General features: G+C 39.4%; 1 protein-coding gene across 2 annotated transcripts in view; it reads right to left on the minus strand.

Annotated features, from left to right (window-relative positions):
• Positions 1-6,332: 6,332 nt before the first annotated feature.
• The window catches only part of Asah1 (N-acylsphingosine amidohydrolase 1), a 34,527-nt gene continuing 20,985 nt past the window's right edge, over positions 6,333-19,874 (minus strand). For both annotated transcript variants that reach the window (XM_008850853.3, XM_008850854.3), the window contains exons 4-14: positions 19,362-19,448; positions 16,671-16,749; positions 12,995-13,069; positions 11,961-12,006; positions 10,588-10,732; positions 9,869-9,923; positions 9,663-9,744; positions 8,706-8,837; positions 8,478-8,601; positions 8,028-8,084; positions 6,333-6,597 (exon numbers count right to left, since the gene is read on the minus strand). In XM_008850853.3, coding sequence (XP_008849075.1) covers positions 6,508-6,597; positions 8,028-8,084; positions 8,478-8,601; positions 8,706-8,837; positions 9,663-9,744; positions 9,869-9,923; positions 10,588-10,732; positions 11,961-12,006; positions 12,995-13,069; positions 16,671-16,749; positions 19,362-19,448 — 972 coding nt within the window. In that variant the 3' untranslated portion in view covers positions 6,333-6,507. The remainder of the gene's footprint in view (positions 6,598-8,027; positions 8,085-8,477; positions 8,602-8,705; positions 8,838-9,662; positions 9,745-9,868; positions 9,924-10,587; positions 10,733-11,960; positions 12,007-12,994; positions 13,070-16,670; positions 16,750-19,361; positions 19,449-19,874) is intronic.

The raw sequence follows: 19,874 nt of genomic DNA on the forward strand, positions 1-19,874 counted from the left end.
GCAGAGGTTCCACACTGGTGGTTCAGTTCAATAACGTATAGGTGATGAGAGACTGGAGGAGCCAGGTACTGGTCAGGACCATAAATTAGTAGCTGTCAGCCACAGTACAGAACAGCTTCCTGCCTCTGCCCTAGGGACAGCTGCAGCAGGTGTGGCCCGGCTTCTTCAGGCTGCGGCAGCTGCTCTGTCATCTGAGCTGGTTTGTTGTCTTTTTCATTCCTTTTCTTGATCTGACCACTGAGTGACCATTGTCTTTAACAGACAGGTTCTTGTTCTAGTGTCTGCTCTTGCAATTCATGTGATTCCTGTTAAGTAAAGCAACACCATCTTTAAATACTTGATATGAAAATTTTTATTGGGTTCGCCCATCCATCTTTATGAATAACAAACACAGTAGTTCTGAGGTGTCTAACACACCTGGGGTGTTGGCTTCTACTGAACTGCCAACAAAACAGACACAACTTAAATCTCTTGTTTATGCTTTTAGAAAAAAAAAATCTAGATTCCTAAAGCTAAAAGAACTCTTGAGAAAATCAGGTTAAACATTTATTTTGCAAAGACAAATACAGGAAGACAGCTAAGTCTCCAGTCATGCCACTAGTGATGAGGTAATCAGAGCTCTGAAATTTTCCAATCTGTTTGAATGCTATGGCATGCATACAAAAATACAATGTCTGTGGGCTCGTAAAATGGCTGTGTGTAAAGGCACCATGGTGGAAAGAGAACCTGCTCTTGGAAGTTACATGCATATAACACAAACAAATGTTAAAAAAAAAAAAAAGTGTTTATAAGACATGCTGGGGATGTGGGAGGATGGTGAAAACTTCATTTACCTTTAACTTAGAAAATACATAAAAAATAAAGTATCAGGGAAGATAATTACGTATTACAAAGGTGCAGACTTTCCTTAACATTCTAATAGCATATTTTACATCTGAAATTGCTATACCATAATTTTTGACCAAGACTTTATTATGATATCTTATTATTATTTTAATGTTTTGAAGACAGGGGTTTCACATAGCTCAGGCTAGCCTTGAACTGGCTATGTCCTGCCTCCACTTCCAAGTGCTGGGATTATAGACATGTTCTGCCTCAATTTTTTAAGCCACTGCAAACAAATTTGGAAGCATAATTGGATGGTTAAAAAATAATTTCTTGGTGGGGGGGCGCCACGGCAGACATGTGGAATTCTTTGTGGAATTGACTCTATCCCTCCATGTAGGTTCCAGGAATTGAACCCAGCTTGGGCTTGGCGGATGCCCTTACCAACTGAACCATCTTGCATGCCCTGGGTGGTCATTTTTAAAAAATACAATCTTTTTTTTTGTGGTGCCAGGGATTGAACACAGGGCCTCACACATGCTAGGCAAATGTTTTACCACTAAGCACACCTCCAACCGTGGGTGATAAATTTAAGGTAGCATTTTACAGGCATTCAGGCAATTTCAAAGACTGAAATTATATAAATACCAATAGCTTTTTATCCTTTTATTAATAAATGAAACACTAAAAAATACATTTTCCTATTATTACCAAGCAATGATCCCCTACTTCACAGATTCATTGTTGGAATAGTCAGGGCCACCCGCTGCCTCCAGTTGTATATAAAGCTGAATCTACAAAGAGCCCACAATGCCTCTGCACCTCCCACTCACCTCTGCAAAGGTGCTGTGTGCTGGGCTCCTTAGTACCTGGAACATACTCTTCTGGCTACTCCATGGACGCTCATTCTCTTGGACAGCAATGCCTTCTGCAGAAAACCAGCTGCTCAGACACCTGCTTGGTCTTGTTCAGCTTTTCTAGGGAAGGTTTTGGGTATCATTGCTACCGGTAAGATCAAGGACTACAAAGTAGGTTGCGGTCCTCATAGAAAAATTGTGTGTGGGGGGGATAATGGTGTCTGAAAGCTAGATATGTTTATGTAGCATTATTACTACACAAAGCCTAGTTGGCTCCAGCCCCTTCTGTCTACAGGGACAGCGATTTGCATCTACTTGCTTCATGTCTTGCATACTGCTCCTCCTTCCCAAGTCTGGTGAGACCCTGGAAAACTGCAGTATGCAGTTCATCCTACCTTTCAGGAAGCCTCAGAGGGAGACAGCTGTCCCAGGGGCTTGAATTCCCAGGACCTTGCTCAACCTGCTGTACAGGCTGAGGGATCAGTATCTCACAGAACATCTCTAGTCAAGGTACAACATGAGTTCAAGAACTATGAATAGTCTGCTATGTTACCCTATTTGCAAGTTAACCAGCTGCCCTGCCATAGCCTGATGGATAATGGTAGAGTCCTTGGTCATAGGTGAGAACCTTCTTACTCTGGCACACCAGAGTTAAGCATGAGCTTCATGTCTGCATCTGTTCCACTTGCCCTCCAAAGTCCCCCAACAAGATAATACAAGATAGGCCAAGTGGATTCTGTATACCACATGATCTGTGTTAGGGTCCGTGACTCCATGGGTCTCTTCTGAAGAACAAATACAAGAGTACGGAGATGCAAAAATCAAACAGAGTTTTAGTAAACCAGCTAGCTGGGATCGACTGTCCTTTCCAGAACACGCCGGTCTGGTTAGAGCAATCGACCCTGAGACAATTTTAGGTAAAGATTATATAGGCTTCCACAACCGTTACACAAAAGCCCGCGTTTATACAGCCAATAGTTTCAAAGCAAGCATTTCACAAACCAATAACTTTAAAACAAGAAAAAATGTCATAGCTCCCTTCAGGTGTCTCAATTGGGAAGAGATGCTTGGTATGTGCCTGGTACAACTCTTTCTTGTTATCTTGTGTAAGCAGACATGACATGACACAGAACAGGTCAGGCTTTGGGGGTTATAGCACTTTGCCTCTATCTTCGGATGCCTGTCTCTAGTTGAGTTAATTGGTTACAAGCAGTAAATTTAAACAAGCAGTATATTCAAACAAGCAGTAAATTCCTCTTTCCCTAACAATCTGTATCATTATTCTGGCATCTCAAGCTTAGGAAACTACCAGAAATACATGAAGAGCTGCTTTACTTAAGTCAGTGTGACCAACTTTTGCCCTGTAGGTAGACAATAATCTTTATTATTCTAGTCAGGAAATAAATCTGCTCTCTGCCTAGACAGGTATCTTTGTAGGGTCTGATACAAAATTTACAAAAGATACGTAGAAATGCCATGGAAAATTGCCCAAGTAAACCAGTCTGCCCCATGGCATCTGGCTGGGAAACCCTGCTTTCTCAATCCAAGAGGGAAGGCATCCCCAAGGGAAAATGCACTGATCTTGTGTGAGCTGGCAACACTACACAAGTTGCTGTGTTGATGACTCAGGGCCAGCCACACCCTTCTGGCTTGATGGAATTAGTATACAGCCTGAGGAAGTCTAGGTCCTGCTGGTCACATCTGATACACACAATGCTAAGCTGATGAATAACAGTAAATTTTCCTCAACTAATGAAGATTCACATAGTCTACAGTAACAATTGCCTGAGTGCTTCCATTCAGTGATTTAGAAACTTTGAGGACTTCATGTTTTTGATGCAGTGCTGGGTTACAGCTACAGAAAACCTGAGATTCTTTAAGTCAGTTCCCAAAGCTGAACACAACTTGGGCATGGAGTAGCAGTGATGAACAAACCACCTGTAAGCTGAGCACGTCATCCCCAGTTCTTGATCTCAAAAGGTTTCTGATTCCTATGAAAGCACAAGTGTTTTACAGAGAACCAGCTGATGGCAGAGCTAAAGTGATGGCACACCCATGGCGGCTTGCAGCCTCCCATATCAGCACTGCTTATTGTGCTGCTTGTAAAGTTAGGAAATACACTGTCAAGATAAAAGCACAAACACTGGATACCTCTGGCTCAAATCCCAGCTCTCACCTCTCCTGTTAGTGTAGCCAAGCAACTCACTTAGCCTACTCTTATCACTGGCAAGTAAGTGGGACTTCAAGCGTAACGGGTTTGTTAAGAAAAAAAGCCATTGCATGCAAAGCCTGGTCAAAGTGAGTACTGGGTAAGTGATACTGATTATCAATGTGAGTTATCCTAGAGTGCAATCTTACTTTTAAAAATAGATTTTTATGTATGTGTTTGCTTGCAAGTACCTCTGCAGAGGCCAGGTGTCAGATGCCCTAGAACTAGAATTATAGGTGGCTTTTAGCAGCTATGTGGGGACTGGGAACCAAACCCCAGTCCCCTGCAAAAGCAACAAGTGCTTTCAATAGCTGAGTCATGTCTCCAGCCCCTTATTTTATTCATTTTGGTACTGGGGATTAAACCTAGGGCCTCATGCATACTAGACAAGTGTGGGACTCCATTTCAAACCATATTCTTAAGGTAAGAGGATCACCACAAGTTTGAGGCCAGCCAGAACTCCACAGCAAGACCTTGTCTCAAAACAAAACAAAAAAATACTACTACTAAAATTAAGCAGGTAAGTTGCCTCCGATCACTTGGCTCCAACCTGAACATTTTTGTGTTAACTGACATTTTGTCAAGTATTTCTAAAAAATATATCACAATGTCTATGGCTACTGAAAGTTAAAAATAACTCAGATCATTAACCAGAGGAAAACTAGTTAACATTTTCATTAACATCTCCTAATTCACCATTATATTCTAGCTATATATTTAGTCATGTGTAAGCACCTGTACCAAATGTTACATAAATTTGTACTACATATACTCTTACAAACTGCTTCACAACTAAACAGTGCTACCAAAATTTTAATGACAGTTATTCCTCCCAAGTCATTGGCTTACTCCTAAGTAATCAGTCTGTAGTGATCAGAATGCCCCATTATGCATACCAAAGGCTACTGCATTAAATATATCAGCTTTACCTTATTTCATCCTTATGAGGTCAAAATAGGAAGTTTTTTTTTTTTTATCATTAACTGAATCTTACTCTATTTTTACTTTTTGTTTTTAGAGACTGCCTCATGTATCCCAGGATAAGCTTAAGGCCAATATGTAGTCAAGGCTGGCCTTGACTTTTCTGTTGACATTTCTCAACTGTTGGGATTATAGATATGTACCACCATGCCCAGCTTTGAATCCTATTTTAACACAAATCCTCTTTTAAAATCCTGCTCTTTCTCTAAAATCCTTGAGAGGCTATTGTTTTACGGAAGTACCTGTCTGTGATCTCTGGGGAAAAAGTTGCCTTTGCATACTTGCAAACTGGGTCGACACTACTAGGTTAAGAAGTGGTATTAGTCATGTCAGACTGTGACCATTTAGTCATGTGTTTGGTAATCCACTTGCATAACCCTTGCTATTTAATCTAGATATTATGTTCAGCATGTATCTCTTGATAATAATCCCCCACCCTCAAACCAACACAGGCACACACCCAGTCAGCATGCATGAGTGCTTACAAGACTGCCAGTGACTGTTTATTGAGCATCACAATACAACTGAGATTGTACAAAATGAAGTGAACAGCCTTGCACAAATGGCATACATTTCACAGTCAACTGTGAAAGTTAGGGAGATTAACAAGTTCTGTTAGCACTTTTCATAAATTGATTTCTGAAGGACATTGTTATTAATTACTGTACAAAAGTTAAAAAAATATATGATTAGAAGGAAAAATGAAAAACCTATTTATTAATGAATGATGCATATAAGAATTTAATGAGTTTACTTTCTATTTTTGAGTTTATTTACTAATCTGCAGAATCTGGAACTTGAGTTTTTGAAGTTAATAACTTCCTAGGGTTACTGGGAGGCAGAATATGTAATTCTTCACATAAAAGTCTGCTTATATACTATTACTTAATGAATCCCCAAAATTCTATTTCCAGAGTCAAAGGTTTTATTGCCTGTTAAAATAAATACCAAATGATCATGTCAGGAACTCCAGCCAAGCATAGTGAAATTATATTGCAGCCATTAGCAGCAAAGGTAATGAATGGTATGCTGATTTTAATAAAAACCAGAAGGAAAAGACATACAGAAAAAAAAAAAAACTAGGTAAAGATGAAAACCTGAATAATTTGGAATGTGTACATTACTCCCACAGGGGACTGGATTACACACCAGCAGAGAACCTTGATTTATTTAAGTCCACGTTACCCCTTATCCAATGTCAAAGTCAAATGAAGCTTGGCGGAGTCTACATGACTGTTTGTCTTCACTTAATGAGTTTATCTATAATTAGGAATTGAAGCCGGGCATGGTGGCGCACGCCTTTAATCCCAGCACTCGGGAGGCAGAAGCAGGCAGATCTCTGTGAGTTCGAGGCCAGCCTGATCTACAGAGCGAGTTCCAGGCAGCTGGAGCTACAGGGAGACCCTGTCTCAAAAAGACCAAAAAAAAAAAAAAAAAAAAACGGAATTGATGTTAATGACAAAAATGACAAAAACAGTCTGTAAACTGTAAACACATTGAGAAGGACAATCTCATGACTCAAGAGACAGCAGGCCTTGGAAGCCTTTGGAAGGAGATCAGACAGATGCACTGGTCAACCATGCTGGAGAGCCCATATTCAGATCGCTTCGGCATGTCCTGGAGCTGGATGTGTGCTCACCAGCCTATACAAGGGTCTGGACAATCCCGCAGGTGACTTTCCATTTGACCTTTGGTAACGTCAATCAAGGTCGTGAATACAGTCAACTGCAAAAAAAGTTATTTTCATTTTAAAGATATTTTCAATTCTAAGCTTTTGCACTTATTAATTAGCATTTGTGTTCCCCAAGAATTTGCTTTATAAAGTTATTTAATATTAATCAACTAACATTATATAATCATACAGAGTATTAATACTGGAATCTTTAAAGTAACCAACATCAAACAAACCACCATTCCAATTCAGAACTATTAATAGGTGTGGGAGAATCTTCAATTCTTTAAGAGCTTATTACAAGCAGCAGTATATTGCTTCACCACCAATGATTAAAGATTCATTTAACTCCCCCTAGTGTGTAACTGGCAGACACGCAAAGCCTAAGGAAACAGTACGAGCAGAAACAGTTTAAGTTTTGGCTATGTTCATCCTCAGAGCATTTCCATTACAGTGAGAAAACTGCAGGCACACAGAGTACAAAGCACATCCCAAATACACAGGGCCATGCAGACCATGTAATTGACCCCACTGAGAACCTACATGGACTTAGAAGGGCAAAATGAAAAGCATGGCAGAGAGTGAGATGAATCAAGGAAGGCTCCCCTAGTGGGAGCCAGGTTTTGTTTCCAATGCTAAAAGGAAGGAGTGCTTTGTTCTGGCAGAGGTAACGGAGGCATGTTTGTTTTAGGGAAAGTCAGGCAAGAGGGAGAAGAAAGACATGAACAGTGAGGGGCAATATATACAGAACACACAAGAATGACTCTAAGCAAGTGGAGTGATTAGGAACGTTCTGCATTTCTCAGTTACAGTGCAGGGAAAGACAAAAGGTACAAAAGAGTTAAGGAGAAACCCTAAAGGCTAAGACACAGAGCTCTGCCTGGAAATGGACTTCACACTTGGTTTAGTCAAGTCTTAGGTGTTGGTCAAACAACATAGTGTGAGATTGCTGACAGGGAAAAGTCAAGAGCACAAGACTAGATTTAATTCAAATGTCATGTAAGTAAAGCTGAAAACAACACTGAACAATTTGGACAGTAAACCAAGTGATCTCTTTCTTGTATTCCTAACGTGGTTTAGATGCATTAAAATATTTTTCAAAAAGTGGTCTTTAAAGCTGAGTATAGTGGTACATGTCTGTAATCCTGGCACTCAGGAAGCAGAGGCGGGAGGACTGCTGCAAATCTGGGTCCTGCCAGGGCTACACAGTGAGTTCCAGGCCTGCCAGGAACAGAGAGACCCTATCTCAAAAAAAAAAAAAAAGAGAAAAAAAAGGAAAGAAAAAAGGGAATGACTAAATTAACAACTAAGTAGATAGATAAATAAATGAACCTTTAAGTTGAACATAATGTCTATGCTCAAAGTGATCTAAGGTAACAGAGGAATATAAAACATACAACCAAATTCTTTCCCTAAAGCAAATACGTGTGTGTGTGTGTGTGTGTGTGTGTGTGTGTGTGTGTGTGTGCGCGCACGTAAATACCTTGTTAAGGACAGGTTTTGTTGACAGGACATCATACATGGTTGCAAATGAGAGATTCTAAGAAAAAAAAATTTGTTCAGTAAGTTAAACTTCAGTAGCATTTATATATACAAATTAGTTATTTCAAACCAAAGCATTCTTCAGTCAATCTCCCTAAAGGCATATCCCTTGGGAACTGCTAAACAGATGTGGCCATTTTAATGTATTATTTTTCTTTCTCCTCCTCCTCTTTTGAAATTTTATTTAACTTCACAGAATGATATCCAGCATTAGTGTAAGAAAGGAAAATTACAGCCAAAATTTGTTCCTTAAGTTAACAGCTCACTGAGGTCTGGGATACTACTGAATAACATGAGGTTTATAAATTCTTTGAGGCCAAAGAAAAATGCAAGAACAAAGATAACCCTTAATGGAGACAGTGTCTTTCTATATGTGACAAAGCAAATGTACCTCCTGTTTTGTGCGGTTAAGACACATCTTTGCAGGTGTTCTGCGATCATCAATAAACAAGGTGTTTTTCCATCGGTCATAATTGGTTTGCACCACATACCATCTGTCGTGTTTAGGATCTAGTCTAGATACAAAAAGAGATTCCCTCTTAGGTTTCATGCCTTAAGCCTGTACATATGTCCGTCTGGGCGTCTGTTTTTACTTATTTTGCTTATCAAACATACTCACTCATATACATCCAAAGACCCTTTTCTTTCTCTTGTAATCACACAACCTTCTCCAGACTGGTTGCCTCCCAGGATAAAATATGCTGGAGCCATTAGCTTGGTCTTCGTCAGTATATTCTTGGCTTCTTCATAGCTACACAGAAACATTTTTTACAAAATAAATATTTTTAGTTGATTTGGAATGGACATGTTTCACCTGTGGAAATTAAGGGGAAAAGGTGTCTAAGGCCCCTTAGGAGGTCATTTAACAGAATGCGGTGGTCACAAAAAAAAAAAAAAAAAAAAAAAAAGCAATTTTTTTCTGAATGCACAATGACCAAAAATTAGTTCAAAATCAAATTTGGGAAGCCAGGTGTGGTGGCACACTCCTTTTATCCCACCAGGGGCAGGCAGATCTCTGTGAGTTTGAGGCTAACCTGGCCTACACAGCAAGTTCTGGGCCAGCTAGAGCCACAGGGAGACCCTGTCTCAAAACAAAACAAAACAAATCAAATGGTATGACTCTGAGGCGCCACTGGCAGTGCTCACCAATCGCACTGTGTGGCTTCACCGGAGCCTGGGTGCACAACATGCAAACTTGGCATTGCTCCTGTTGCCACATCATGCAAGGCCAATGCTGCCTGCATCAGCTCAACTCACATTCAAGACCACAGCAAAGAAGTCAAGACACTTAGGAACAGTGGTATTTTTACTGTACATACACATTTTTCTACTCTTATGGAAATATAATGGTTTAATCAAAGACAAAATCTGTCATCCCTTACCTTATTAAGATTAAAATTAATTTCTCTTTGCTTTGGATTGTATCACTAGAATGCTTAATTTTAAAAATTTCTGCTTGAGTTGCTGGTTTGAGTTTCATTTTTAAAACTGAGCTGGATGTGGTTTGGGAAAGACTTCTGTTTTTAATATGTTATTTAACATAACTATTTGAAAATAAAGCAACAAATCACTTCACCTTGTGCTATTTTCCAGAACTGATCTAGTGATAAATCCTATCCATTCGGCATCTTTCTTTCCCAAAATCCATTCTAGGACACCTGAAAGAGGTGAAAAATACAGTGTCACAGGATCCAAAGGTGGGCAGACTGCCGATCAGGAGTGGGCCACTGTCCACTCCTCTCAGAGACTGAAATTCCCATTGCATTTCCAGAAACTACTCACCCAGAAAACCGCCATTTATACTGAAACGTTCATTTAGTGTAAGACTAAATAGTCCCTGAGAAAAAGATAAAACAATGCAGTCAATGCCAACCGTGCTCTTAAAGGCCCTATGTCTGTACTATATAGTGGTAGAGAAGCACCCAACTTGGTTGGGTCTTTTCCAAAACCACGGTAATATCATTTATTCCAAAAAGGTTTTTTTTTTTTGAAGTTCAAAGTATTTTCACATTTACTGTGTGAAATAAATTAAGTGGGAAATTACTGGCCACACTTTTTGGACAAGAAATGAAGAGCAGACTTCATGCCTTGAATCTATCACAACTTGCTTCAGTGAGCAGCAAGTCCAGGCCAGACCCCAAATGTTTGCTCCTTGACTCTGACATGCTCTTCATCCTAAAACAGGCACAAAAAGCATTTTCATTCTGTTCTCTTGTGATGTGGGGTTCCACACTGATAACAGAGATAAGAACAAGGGGGTGAAGTGGGGCTTCAACTCTTTCTTTGTTTGTTTGAGACAGGGTCTGTAAGTATCCCTCGCTGGCCTAGAACATGCCATACAGACAAAGCTGGCCTCTTGTGTGCTGGATTAAAGTCATGCACCACCATGCTGGCTTCATATTCTTTTTATGTCCTCATTTTCTTAGACTCTAACTTTCATAGATAGTAAACCCAGGGCACACAAAATGACTGGTGAAGTTATTTAACAATAGACTTCTTACTGGTTTAAATCCTGTTAACATGCCCACATATCCAGCAAAGCTTGTAGCCTTGAAAACAGTCTTATTGTTTCTTTGAAAGTCCAAATTCACTGTTAAAGGCTTTAGTTCTTCTGTTACAACCCAGGTGTTGTTATTTATATTCCACCTACAAAAGACAAATTTCAGTAACATTAAAGGGCAATGTTTGTGACAGGTTCTTGCCAGGTTGGCTTCAAACTTGAAATCTTCTGCTTCAGCCTTCTAAGTACTGGGATAACTGCCCTGAAGTACCATGTCTGGCTTATATGTGCTTTTTCTACCTGATCACTCACGATCGATCCTAACGCATGGCCTTTGCAATACGGTGTGCTGTGGTTTGGTTCTGAAATATTCCCCAAGGCTCAGGGTGTTAAAGGCCTGATCCCAGGGCACTAATGCTCAGAAGTGGAGCTTTGGGAAGTGACTAGATTATGAAAGTTCTGAGTTAGGTTCATAATTTGATGGACTACTGGTAGATGATGCAAATTTAGGCGGGTTCTACGTGAAGGAAGCAAGGCACTGGAGGTGTCCTGGAGGGTTGTATCTTGTCTTTGGCCCATTCCTCATTTTACTTTTGATTCCTGGCTGCCATGAAGTAAGGAGCCTTCTCTGATACATGTTCCTACCATCATGATATTCTTTCTGCCTTACCAGTCTTTAAAAGTAGCAGAGCCAGTTGACCATAGACTGAAACCTCTCAACTATGAGCCAGATAAACTTTTCTTCATCCAACACAGGGTGGTTCCATCCCTTTTCCAGATGATAAAACTGAGGCTCAGAGAATTCGATTAACTCTGATATCAGGCTACATAAAAAGTGCGCCCCAAGTTCAAATGTAGACTTCTAATTACAAAGTCATTATCTTTTTCATAAAGGTCAAGATGATTCCTTCAAGCATGGTCCCAATATCTGTTCACTAGGTGCTACTTCTGAGATACATATCCTAAATAACTGAGGAGGTCTGCCAAGTGTGCCTGTCCTTCTATCACTGAGGAATCCAGCCACTTTCATTTACAATCATATTCTAGTCATGAGGCAGGACCTACTTTTCATCAAGGTAATATTAAAATCTATACTTTAAAAAAATATTTTATTATTTCCACCCGATGTATATGAATGTATTGCGTGCATGTATGTGAGTGCACCCCTGTCGTGCAATGCCGTGGAGGTCAGAAGAGGGCATTGGATTCCCCTGGAACTGGAGTTAAGGACAGTTCATAGCCACCCTGTGGGTGCTGGGAATCGAACCTGGGTCCTCTGCAAGAGCAGTCAGTGCTCTCAACCGCTGAGCCATCTCTCCAGCCCCTAAAATCTATACTTCTTATGGAGTGATAACAGTTGAGTTGTTTACTTACCCAAGAAATATTCCAAAATCCATGTTTCTTGCGTGTAGTAGATGACCTATTAGTAAGCAGGAGACAAGTAGCCATAGTTAAAGTACAATGAATTCTCAGTCACAGATGGACATAGACAGGTATCAATACTTACATACATTTATATTTATATTTATACACATTTATATTCACAATTGTTTCATCTAACAGTAATAACTAAGAAGCCTGACAACATAAGCCTTAAAGAATCACACTGGTATTGATGGCACATTGGCACAATACCCCTTAACATCTGAGAACACAGGGGCTCTAGGTAAGATCAGAATATAGGAACAGGATTAATGGTTATTCCTTGGTCAAGTGCAAGACAGTTCTACTAGGACACAGACATCTTGACTTCTGCTTCATGGACACCTTGAAGATTAGATACAGGCTGATTTTGTCTATTTGGCTGTGAGCCTAAGCTTTTTTAATGGCCGCGCAAGCTCTCCAGCCTAGGTGTCAGCCAATTTTATATCCAGAATACAGGTCAAAAGTTAGAGTGAATCAAGGGCAAATACTTGTGCCTTTTATCTTAGGGACCAGCCAGGAACATAAGGAAAAGTGAGGCTGCTATACATTTGGGGGCTGGGAAATTGCTGGGGGTATTTGTTCTGGGTCTCTAGAAAACTGCCTGTTATCACCTATGTGAAGGTAAAGAAGTATGTATCACTGTGAGGACTTCTACCAAATGATACAGATGGGGCTAGACAAGACTGCAGAGAGCAGGGACACTTCTAGTTTTGGAACACTTCTTCCAAGTCTTCTATATGCCTGAACCAAACTTTAATAAGCATTTCAATGCTCTTAAAATAAGGCTGGTTTTCAAGGCACTTATAAAAACTTACCAAGATATATTAAACTATATGCAACACATACACACACACACACACACACACACACACACACACACACAATTTAAATAGTAAGCCTAGATTGTAAGTTAATACTATGTATAAAAATACTTTTGCTTGTTCTGTGGTCTACACTGCCATGCTCCCTCCAGCAAAGATTACCTTCTTTGTCTTCAGTTATTATTGATGTACACATGGTAAAAAGTTCATAAAAAATGTTGAACGAAATAATCTCTCCTATGAGAAAAACAGGGAAAGGTTTTGTTAATACACAGAACAATGACAGTGTAAGAAAAATGTTTTGTTTCTGGTGGTAAACCAAGGGTCTCATGCATATTTCCACTGGCTACACCACAACCCTGAAAAATCTGTTCTAAGAAAGTTTAATTATCTTGGGCTGGCAAGATGGCTCAGTGAGTAAAAGTGCTTGTTGCACAAACCTGACCCTGAATTCAATCCTCAGAACCCACATAAGGTGAATATAGAGAGGTTCACGGAGTTGTCTTCTGACTTTCATACAGGAGCCACACCTGTGCAGGCCTCCCCTGGCCCCAACACACACACACACACACACACACACACACACACACACACACACAAATAATAAAGTCTAGCTCTCTTCACTATGTGTGGAGGCATATTCACAAGAGCTGCATGTCAGTGTTACAGGTCAATGTGCACGGTTCTGAACACCTGGCTGCTGCCAGCATCACTCATCTGGATCTACAGAGAATAAACAAGTCCTCAGACAGGTAGCAATTCAGCAAGTGAAACATCTGGGTAGGTTGGAACTGTGCTGTAACATAATGTCCAAGTTTTCCATCAGTATCCTTTGTTTTAGATTTTCTTTGGTTAGGTCAAATAAATATTGAGTTAATATACAATATCTTTTGCCTGTACGCTGAAAAATTTGTCCAGATTTTTACATTACTAACCATGTATAAGGAGAACCAAAAACTGTTAAAAAAAAAAAAATTAGAGCTGTCAGCAGGGCATGGTGGCGCACACCTTTAGTCCTAGCACTTGGGAGGCAGAGGCTGGTGGATCTGTAAGTTCAAGGTCAGCCTGGTCTATATAGCAGGTTCCAGGCCAGCTGAGACACTAGGGAAACCCTGTCTCAAAAAGCAATAAATAAATAAATAAATAAATAAATAAAAAGTTGGAGTTGTCCAACTCTTCATAATACCATTTGGTACTTACCCTAATGTTATTTTATATTTAATTTCTGTTTTGGTGACTCCTCTTATTTTTATTATGAGTTATCTGTTATTCTTCTTAATCCATTTTTCTCTAGAGATTTTTATATCTCTAGACACAGAAATATGATAGAGCTCTTTATACAAGAAAAGATTTGCTTCTCATATAAACTACAAGTATATTTTTCTGTATGTTTTCTTTAAGTTAGTATGCTATTTTAAATTTATTTATTGGAGTGGGACACATGCCACAGCACATGAGTATGTTGAGATCAGAGAACTTGTGGGAGGTGGTTCTCTCTCTCTCTCTCTCTCTCTCTCTCTCTCTCTCTCTCTCTCTCTCTAGCATGTGGGTCTCAGGGATTGAACTCTTGATGTCATATTTATCAACAAGCATCTTTACCTGCGGAGCCATCTCACCAGTCCTTTTAAAATCATTTTTATGAAGCAAAACAAACAAAAACTAGTCACCAGTGTTGGGAAATAACAGAAACTTTCAATCAGTTTTCTTGTGAAAGCAAAGTACCACTTGTTACAATAAACAGCTCACTTATTTGTTTTAATAACTTAAACATAAAGCTTTTGGGATAGTGGGAACAATCTTTTTCTATAAATGATACCAACTAGAAACTAAAGCTAAAATAGCTTCCAAAAGCTGGGAAAAGTCATGCATGCCTGTAATCCCATCATCTGTGAGGCAAGAGCAGGAGGATCATGAGTTTGAGGCCAGCCTGGCTACACAGTAATAAGACTTTGTCTCGGGGGGGAAAAAAAGACAGAAAATGTAAATAACTTCCTCAAATTATCACTATATAAGGATAATTTAATTAATAATACACAAAACATTTCCTCCCCCATCCAAAAGTCACTGGGAAATCAATACCTAAATAAAGGTTGAGATTAAAATATATTCAAGGATATACGGATTATCAGTAGACTGTCAAAGTTGACAGGCTGTTTCTAAAGCATATGGGAATGCAAAAGAGCAGCACAGCCAAGAGAAGGTAAGAGCCAGATGGCCAGCTGTGAAAAACCTATGGTAAAGCTGTAGTAACAGGTAGCATGGGATTGACAAGAGATAAACTAAACAACAGAAAGCTCACGAATAGAATTGGGTACATACAACCACCTGACTTATATAACAACCACTTGATTTACTGAGGGAAGGATAGTCTTTTTTAGTAATGGTGCTTAATTAGTTGGAAATATATGATAAAAAAAAATACCCTAAACCTTGACCCCTAACTCATACCATATAAAAAAAGTTACTTGAAGATAAATCACAGGTTTATAGAAATATTTGATGGTACATGACTGTAATTATAGCACTCAGGAGGTTGAGGCAGAATGACTGTGAATTTGAAGATTAAAATTAAGAATTCCCGCTCACAAACAAATATCAAGAAAATAAAAAAAAATGCAAGCTACAGACTGGGAGAAAAATTTCTTGAATTATATCTGACAAAGTACTTATATCCAGATTAGAGAATTCCTTTCAAAGAATACAAAGTGGGCAAGATACCTTAACAGACTTTACCCTCTGCAAATGAAGGAATAAAGAAAAACATCAAGCTGAAAAAGTGATCTCTACACACCATGGAAATGCAATATCAAGTAGAGAAAATTATAATTCTCATACAATGCTGTCAATAAATATGCTCACTTTAGAAAACAGTTCTGTAGAATTTACAAGGACAAGTATACAGCTACCTTATGACTCAACAGTTTCTGAGGTAAATATCCAAGAGAAACGAGTGTATATGTACATTAAAAAATCATGTACAAGGCCAGGTATGGTAGTGCATGCCTTTAATCCCAGCACTTGGGAGGCAGAGGCAAGCAGATCTCTGTGAGTTCAAGGCTAGCTTGGTCTACAGAGTGAGTTCCAGGCCAGCTGGGGCTACAAGGAGACCCTGTCTCAAAAAGACCAAAAAAAAAAAAAAAAAAGTACAAGAATTCATGTTCATGCACATCAATTCATATTTTCTTTCCTTTTCTTTCTTTTTTGTTTGCCTTAAAGGTGTTTGTCACCATGCCTGGCCCTTAAATTCTCATTCTTAATGCTCAAAATCAGAAAACCAAATAATAACCTACTATAATGATAAGTATAAGAAAACACACAGCAATTCAGATGTTCAATTTTATTTTCAACAAATTCAAGAGGCAATTAATGTATGGTGAAGTCAGAGCAGTTGTGAATGAGCACTATGAAGCATTCTTGGAATACTGATATTGCCTTGATCTTAATGGGAGTTATGTATGAGTGCATGCATGGGCGTATTTTAATCCTTCATTTAGCTGTACTTAAGATTTGTGTGCTTTATGTGAGGTATCATACTAATACATCGTCATATTTTATTAAATGTTTTTATTTATTTTGAATTAAAAATATTTTATTTATCTTTATTTTCTGTGTATGAGTGTATTATCTTGAGTGCACCCATGTCATGCAATGAATGCCCCAGAGGTCAGAAGAGGGCTTTGGATTCCCTTGGTACTGGAGTTAAGGATGGTTTGTAGATGCCATGTGGGTGCTGGGAATCGAACCTGGGTCCTCTGCAAGAGCAGCCAGTGCTCTTAACTGCTGAGCCATCTCTCCAACCCTTTATTAAATGTTTTAAATATTACAAAGTGCATTTTACCTAAAGGTATTTCAGTAACATCTGCAATTCCCTTCATTTCCTCTTCATAAGGACCAGGAATGTTGCCAAGTAGATCAGGCTGAAAAGAAATAAATTAATGACCACTTAACCTCAAAGTATGCTTTGAGATCTGGTTCTTTAACCATAACAATTTTATAGATACTGCTACCATAATAGCTGATAGGTTATTTTTAAAGCATTTTACATCACATATTTTTAAAAGCTTCCATATAATGCTAAGAATGTATGAGTCCTAATTTTTTTTTTTCCTCCCTCAGTCTCTGGAGAGAAGAGGGCCTGGAATGGTACCTAATGGACTTAATGTGGTCCATAATCCAGATCATCATTAACAAGCAACTCTGCTCAATTCAAGAATCCATTGGCGGTACTCACAGCAGACTCACAATATTCTACTGCCTCACAAAACCTTTTGTCATAGTTAATGGGTGATCTCGACCTACGATGCATTAGTTGCATTCTGTTAGAAAACAACAGATGAGCAATTTCAATGCTGGATATTATATTTCATTCTCAACTGCAAACAGTCACTAACACTGAGAGCACAATTTTAAGTTCACATCCTCCTGCTGAGAAAATGTAAAGTTGTCAAGTCCCATTTTTCTTTCCTTTTTTATATTTATTATATGTATGTGTACATACACATGTACAGTACACATATGGAGGTGGGATGACAACTTACACGTGTTGGTTCATTCCTTTTCACCATGTAGGTTCTGGGGATAGAACTCAAGTCATCAGCTTGGCACTAAGTCATGTAGCTGCCCCAACAAGTCCTATTTTCACCACCTACGTAAGGTGATCCAACTAAACTTATTATAGGTTTCCCTATGAATTCAAAGCATTGCATAAGAAAAGTGTTCCAGGCAATTTAATATGACTTAATGACGTGCTAAACACCGACTGCATCCAAGCATGATGCTTCCCACAGAGCAGTAAGTCATTTAGCCTCAACTATCAAATGCAATATGTATTAGTAGTATTCGCTCCAATGAGAAAACTGAAGTTTCACAGATGCATAACTCATGTAGCCTTAAAATCCAATGACACTTGATTCTAAACCATGGCATCAAAAACTGCAACGTTGCTTCCCTACTGACCGAACAAAGGAATTTAGGGATGTGGGGATTTGAAGGCCCATTCCTCTTTTGCTCCTACCCACTTTTATTTTGGGGGAGTCTGGTAAGTTTAACAACATGACAGCTTTGGCAAAGAGGTGAGAACAGAAATGTAACTAAGAGGCTTGGTGGCTGGCAGGTGCAAGGGTCGTAGGGAAGGGGTGCTTGGACCATCCAGCCTCAAGCACAATGTTCCCAACTAGGGCAGTTCTGTATTACAGAAGAGATTTGACATGTTTCATGAAACTCTTAAGTTGTAGTAACTGAAGGAGGAGTACTGCCAGTAAGTAGTGGGTAGAGGTCAGGTATGTAGCTAAATATCCTAAAATACACACAACAGCTCCTACAACAAAAAGGGATTCAACCCTCAAATATTCCCTGGGTCTTGGAGATCTCTCCATGACCTGCATCCTACAGCAGGGGGTGATGAGATCCCTTGGGAGGTCCTGGGATAGTCCCTAGACAGTTCATTGGTCCCACCTAAATTAAAATGGGTCTGAAAACAGAGTCTTCCTGCATGACTACGGGGTAGGGGAACTGAGGGTTCAGTGATTTTCCAGCCACAACAAACATTCAAAGCAACTGAGTTTCAAGGGTCATGGGTACTAAGGGTCTTCATAGAATACATGTCAAGGCTGAACATGTCATTTTATCATACACAGAGAAATCTCTGAGCTTCCTGAGCTACTTGGGGGAAAGTACTTTAAAAAAAAAAGTTTTTCTCTTCCTTTCTGGTACTTTGCAATAAAACCTGGGGCTTTTCGCATGATAAGCATGGCCCTGTACCACTGAGCTACACACACAGTAAAATTCAGGTTTTCAACTGTGTACCTGCACACCTAATTTTAAGAGCAAGAAATTACATACTCCTGATAAAATCTTTGTACTTTCCCATTGCTTTGTGAAACAGTATACACATCAGTAGCTTCCACAGTATGTCGTGCTTTGTGTCCTGCTGCTCTAATATTACCAATTCCAAAAATGGAAGGCCCTCTCAAGTTTTGGCAATGATTTAGAATAAATGCAAACAGTCCCATGAGACAAGGTCATTGACTTAGTCTTTTTTTTTTGGTCTTTTTGAGACAGGGTCTCCCTGTAGTCCGAGCTGTCCTGGAACTCACTATGTAGACCAGGCTGGCCTTGAACTCAGAGATCCACCTGCCTCTGCCTCCCGAGTGCTGGGATTAAAGGCGTGTGCCACCACGCCCGGCGACTTAGTCTTTTAAACAAATCCCAAGCATATTTTTAAGCTCTCTATGTACATGCTTATATATGTATAAAGTTCACTGTAGAAGTTCTGGAGAGATGGTTCAGGGGTTGAGAGCACTAGCTGACCTTGGAGAGGACCTGGGTTCAGTTCCCAGTACTCACATGGCAGCTAACAACCATCTGTAACTCTAGTTCCAGAGGATCTGACACCCCCTTCTATCCTCTGTGGGCACTGCACGACACAGGTGCAAGACTTAAGATACATGTAGGCAAAACATTCATACACATAAAATAAAAATAAATAAAAAAGCATTTTAAAAATTTCATCATGTGAAGTATTTCTTACCAACTTTTGATCCACAATCTGCATTATTTTTCCACTTGGCACAAATGCATTTATTAAATTCTTCATGGAATTCATTAAAATCTTTACCTGAAAAGAATAAAAACAAAGAAATGCTAAGCTTTTTTAAAACTTATTTTTATTTTATGTGTTTGATTGTTATGCCTGCAGGTATGTAAGTGCACCTGTGTTGTGCAGTACCCAAGGAAGCCAGAAGGAGGCCTCAGAACCCCTGGAAGTGTAGTTACGTGTGGTAGTTAGACACCATGTGGGTGCTGGAATTCAAACCCAGGTCTTCTGCAAGTACAGCCAGTGTTCTTAACCACTGAGCTATCTCTCCAACCCCAGTGCTAAGATTTTTTTTTAGAATTTTATTTTGGGTTGCAGAGATGTCTCAGAGGTTAAGATCACTGGCTGCTCTTACACATAAAAAAATAAATTTTAAAACCGGGTGTGGTGGGCCTGTAGTCCCAGCACTTGGGAGGCAGAGGCAGGAGGATCTCTGTGAGTTCAAGG

This window comes from Nannospalax galili, unplaced genomic scaffold (genome assembly GCF_000622305.1).
Source record: "Nannospalax galili isolate Female #2095 unplaced genomic scaffold, S.galili_v1.0 scaffold1025, whole genome shotgun sequence".
Taxonomy (NCBI): Eukaryota; Metazoa; Chordata; class Mammalia; order Rodentia; family Spalacidae; genus Nannospalax; species Nannospalax galili.